Source organism: Dendroctonus ponderosae, unplaced genomic scaffold (genome assembly GCF_020466585.1).
Source record: "Dendroctonus ponderosae isolate FM_Combo_2020 unplaced genomic scaffold, Dpon_F_20191213v2 Dpon_F_20191213_1, whole genome shotgun sequence".
NCBI lineage: Eukaryota > Metazoa > Arthropoda > Insecta > Coleoptera > Curculionidae > Dendroctonus > Dendroctonus ponderosae.
The window spans coordinates 1,464,505-1,468,509 of NW_026017110.1; the positions used below are offsets into that span (position 1 = coordinate 1,464,505).

A 4,005-nucleotide genomic window follows, 5' to 3' on the forward strand; every position below is an offset into this window, starting at 1 on the left:
CCCCCCCCATTCAATTCTCTATCCAATGATGCCAAAACGAATTCTGGGGCTCGAATGGTTCTTGAAAAACTTCGAAAAAAGCAGCATCATGTTCAAGTGGATTTTGCAACTCAAAAAAAACCACGCAAATCTAAAACTTCTTGAATTCAGCGTATTGAATTCAGCGTATCGATTCAAGCCTTTTTTGAGAAAACTGCCAACATTTCCTTATCGATGGTTTACTTGCTAAAAAGGTCATTTATTTATGTCTAGAATGACGTACAAATGAGCGTTCTTGCTCATTTTGCCTCCGATATATGAGCAAAAAGGGGACGAAAAACATGAAATTTTGGCATACTCTTGCACCTGAGTGTTTCAAAACTACTCGAATTTCCTCACTCACGTTGCTACGACTGAATCGACTTTTCAATTCTCTATCCAACGATGTCAAAACGAATTCTCTGGCTCGAATGGTTCTTGAGAAACCTTGAAAAAAGCAGCGTCATGTTCAAGTGGATTTTGCAACTCAAAAAAAAACCACGCAAATCTAAAACTTCTTCAATTCAAACATTTTTTGAGAAAACTGCCAACATTTCCTTATCGATGGTTCACTTTCTAAAAAGGTCATTTAATTCTCTTTGGAATGTTGTAAAAACGAGCGTTCTGGCTCATTTTGCTTCCGACAAACATGCAAAACGGGACGGAAAACATGAAATTTTGCAATAATCTTACGCCACCCTTGCACAAAACAACGATAATTTTTCTAATTTAATAGACAACAGAAGGCTGTACTTTTTCTACATAACCCCCCCCTGAATTTAAAGCTGGATCCGCCCCTGGTTTGACGTCTACTATTTAGAATGTTCACCTTGTGTTACACTTAAAGCACTTTTTATATTTACCGCGCTTCCAATGCGTCCTTTGGACAACGCTTCACAACTTTCCACTCACTCGAGTAACATTTTTATTTTAAATACTCCCGTATTTCCTCTTTTATAACTGAACTTAACGAATCACTCGAAAGTTGGCATTTGCGTCAACCATAACAGTCACTGTGTATAACAAAAGAACTCAATGTTGCTATGGAGACTAGAACTTGCGCAGGTAAACCGATGTACTTAATGGCGCTTAATGGCGTGTAAAATAAAATGTTTTTAGGGAAAAAATGGCGCGATATGAAACTGCTGCTATCTGGAGCATTCACAAGCAGCAAAATGCGATTCTTGTATCAGATAATATCGGAAACCTCCGAAGACTTTGTCAAACACTTTCTGGATAAGCCTGAAGCCCTGATCGAGGTGGACCTAAAAGAGGCCTTCAGAATGTACGAGTGCCTACCATAAAATGGCCATTTGAAAGCACATTTATTTCCACAGAGAAAATTGGCTTTTGATAAAAAAACAAAACAACAAGGAATTTTTAGGCCACCTTGTATATATATTAAATAAACAATTGTGACTTGTAGGTTCTCCAGCGATGTGATTGCCACATCGGCCTTTGGCGTTAAAGTTGATTCAATAGAAAATCCTCATAACGAATTTTTCGAAATGGGAAAAGCTGCCACCAACTTTCAAGGCTTCCTAACGGTCATCAAATTCTTCCTGCTATTCCTGTTTCCCTGGCTGTTTCGTGTGAGTAGTTCGGAGCATACTTCTAAAATACCCCAACTCACTTTTGCCTGCCTTAGAAACTGAAGATCGGATTCTTTCCCCAAAAAGTCATCACTTTCTTCACCAACTTGATACAAGACACTGTAGCAACCAGAGAAGAACTAAACATAGTGCGTCCGGATGTGCTTCAGCTTCTACTCGAAGTGAAGAACGGGCCTCGAACTGAGTTAAACGTTGAAAAGGATCGGCAGTTTATTTCAAGTCGGCTTCGCATGAAGGAGCATTCAATCACAAACCAAGACATTGTTTCGCATGCTTTTGCCTTTCTGCTGGCTGGATACGAAACTGTTTCATCCACCCTTAGTTTCACCTGCCATGAACTGGCTGTTAATGCTCATGTTCAAGACAAATTGCGAAAAGAAATCAACGAAACCTTGGACAAATGCGATGGTAGCATTACATACGAAGCGTTGCTTGGCATGAAGTACTTGGGCATGGTGCTGTCGGGTAAAATCCACCGCTTTAACACTAATTTTCAAATAATTTGCAGTGGTTTTTCCAGAATCTCTGCGAAAATGGCCAGTTATCCCCGTGCTGGACAGAGTATGTGTTCAGCAATATACCATCCCAGCAACCCGCAAGGAGCCTGCAGTTTCCCTCAATGCAGGTGATCGAATTTTGATATCCAGCCGCAGCATTCATCATGATGTCCAGTACTATGCGGAACCGAACAAATTCGATCCCGATCGGTTTGAGGAAAACGTTATCAATCCTTTCACCTACATGCCTTTCGGGGTCGGCCCTAGATCTTGCATTGGAAACAGGTTTGCTTTTCTGGAGATCAAGTTAGTTTTATGCGATTTATTGAGGAACTTTGAAATTGTTCCTGTGGAGAAAACTCAAATTCCTTTAAAGTTCGCTAAGCGATCGATGGCCGTCGACGTTGAAAAGGGATTCATTGTTGGCCTTAAGCGAGTCAAAAACTGATGAAGTTGGTAACTGAAATTGAAAAACAGTAAAACTAGCGCTCTGCCGCCGCAAAGCAGCGCAGATTTGGCCCTTAAAACTACTTTGCGCCAGAAAGAATGCGATGGCTTTTGTTCAACTCCCAATAATTCCAATAATAAAGTTCATTATATTCCACTTCATCTCTTTACAAGCGATAGGTTTAGTAGATTTCACTTTTTCCTCGCTTGGCTGAAACTCCACTTGGCTATGTTGTTATGAAAATAATGCGAGTTCCATTTAATTTACCACCTCCATTGATGTTGAAGTAATGGCAGAGCCTCTGCTTCAACATCGCATAGAACTTCGACGATCGAATGCAACATTCCACGAAACCAAAATGCTTCAATTTTGGGCATTTCCTGATCAGCCTGCACAGAAAATTGCCGCGAATCACACTTGATCTAGACGTGCCGCAGCAGTTCTTTGCAATAAAGTATTCCAGATTCGGAGAATGGATGGCTAAAGTTTGCACAATGATATTCATATCCCTCCGATGATACAAGCGAATGGCTTTCAGTAATGGAGCATGCTCGATCCAGTTGCACAACATATTGGTGGAGATCCCACTGTGGCCTGTAATGGATCTCCACAAGGATGGCGTGGGCACCAAAGTGCTCCAGCGCTTGCAAACCGCTCGCGCTGAAAAATACAGTTCCTCATGAGTCAAGTAGGAGAATATGTGGATCAGAATCTCGTCCGGCAGTGTTTTCGTATGATCGGTGTGTCTGAGTCTTCTGACTAGTATGTAATGAAGAACGCGCTCCTTCGCAGTGGTCAGCTTGCGTTGTCTGGTCGTACGCATTTTCTTCTAGCTTCACAACTGTAGGGGAACACTTCAAAGAACAAAACCGACTAAAAACATTGACAGAATGTTACAATTAGAACAATTTTAAATGTGTGACACTGGCAGCTGCAGGTAAGACTATACAGGGTTACTCACGCTATACGGCACGGACATTTGCGGGTGGCACGTTTGTTTTTTGCAAAGTATTATTTGATGAATCCACAGACGCCTATCGGGTGCACATTTTAAAAATATTTTTGCAATGTACAGTGTCCTAAAAGCCCTAAAAGTATCAAAGTTGTGTTTTTCTAAATGAAATACCCTATATATTATTGCTTTTTGGGATTCTCTGAGCAAATTAAGTGTTTGTTTTAATACGATTTATAATGTCTAAATCTAAAGGTTTTTTAATGAATTCGAATTTTATCAAAATCTAATATTATTTTCATGTGTCAAATACTTTAGAATTCTTTAAGTTATGTAAACGCAATTCGTAGTGTAGGGTAACAAGAAATCATATTTTATATATCAATGATAATAAACTTACCATTTTATACAGGGTGTCCACAAATTTAAACTAATCAAATAAGAACTTTAAGTGGCTATAACTTGATTAATTTAAAT

The 4,005-nt window shown here is 39.7% G+C and overlaps 2 protein-coding genes across 2 annotated transcripts in view; one reads left to right on the plus strand and one right to left on the minus strand.

Moving 5' to 3' along the window:
• Window positions 1–1,039, minus strand: part of LOC109538142 (aldo-keto reductase family 1 member A1) — a 4,944-nt gene extending 3,905 nt beyond the window's left edge. The window contains exon 1 of the mRNA XM_048661597.1: window positions 882–1,039. The gene's annotated coding sequence lies outside the window, so the exon portion shown is untranslated. The remainder of the gene's footprint in view (window positions 1–881) is intronic.
• Window positions 1–2,732, plus strand: part of LOC109538139 (cytochrome P450 9e2) — a 3,766-nt gene extending 1,034 nt beyond the window's left edge. The window contains exons 4-7 of the mRNA XM_019905234.2: window positions 1,138–1,303; window positions 1,445–1,610; window positions 1,667–2,096; window positions 2,152–2,732. Coding sequence (XP_019760793.2) covers window positions 1,138–1,303; window positions 1,445–1,610; window positions 1,667–2,096; window positions 2,152–2,576 — 1,187 coding nt within the window. The 3' untranslated portion in view covers window positions 2,577–2,732. The remainder of the gene's footprint in view (window positions 1–1,137; window positions 1,304–1,444; window positions 1,611–1,666; window positions 2,097–2,151) is intronic.
• The last annotated feature ends 1,273 nt before the right edge of the window (window positions 2,733–4,005 follow it).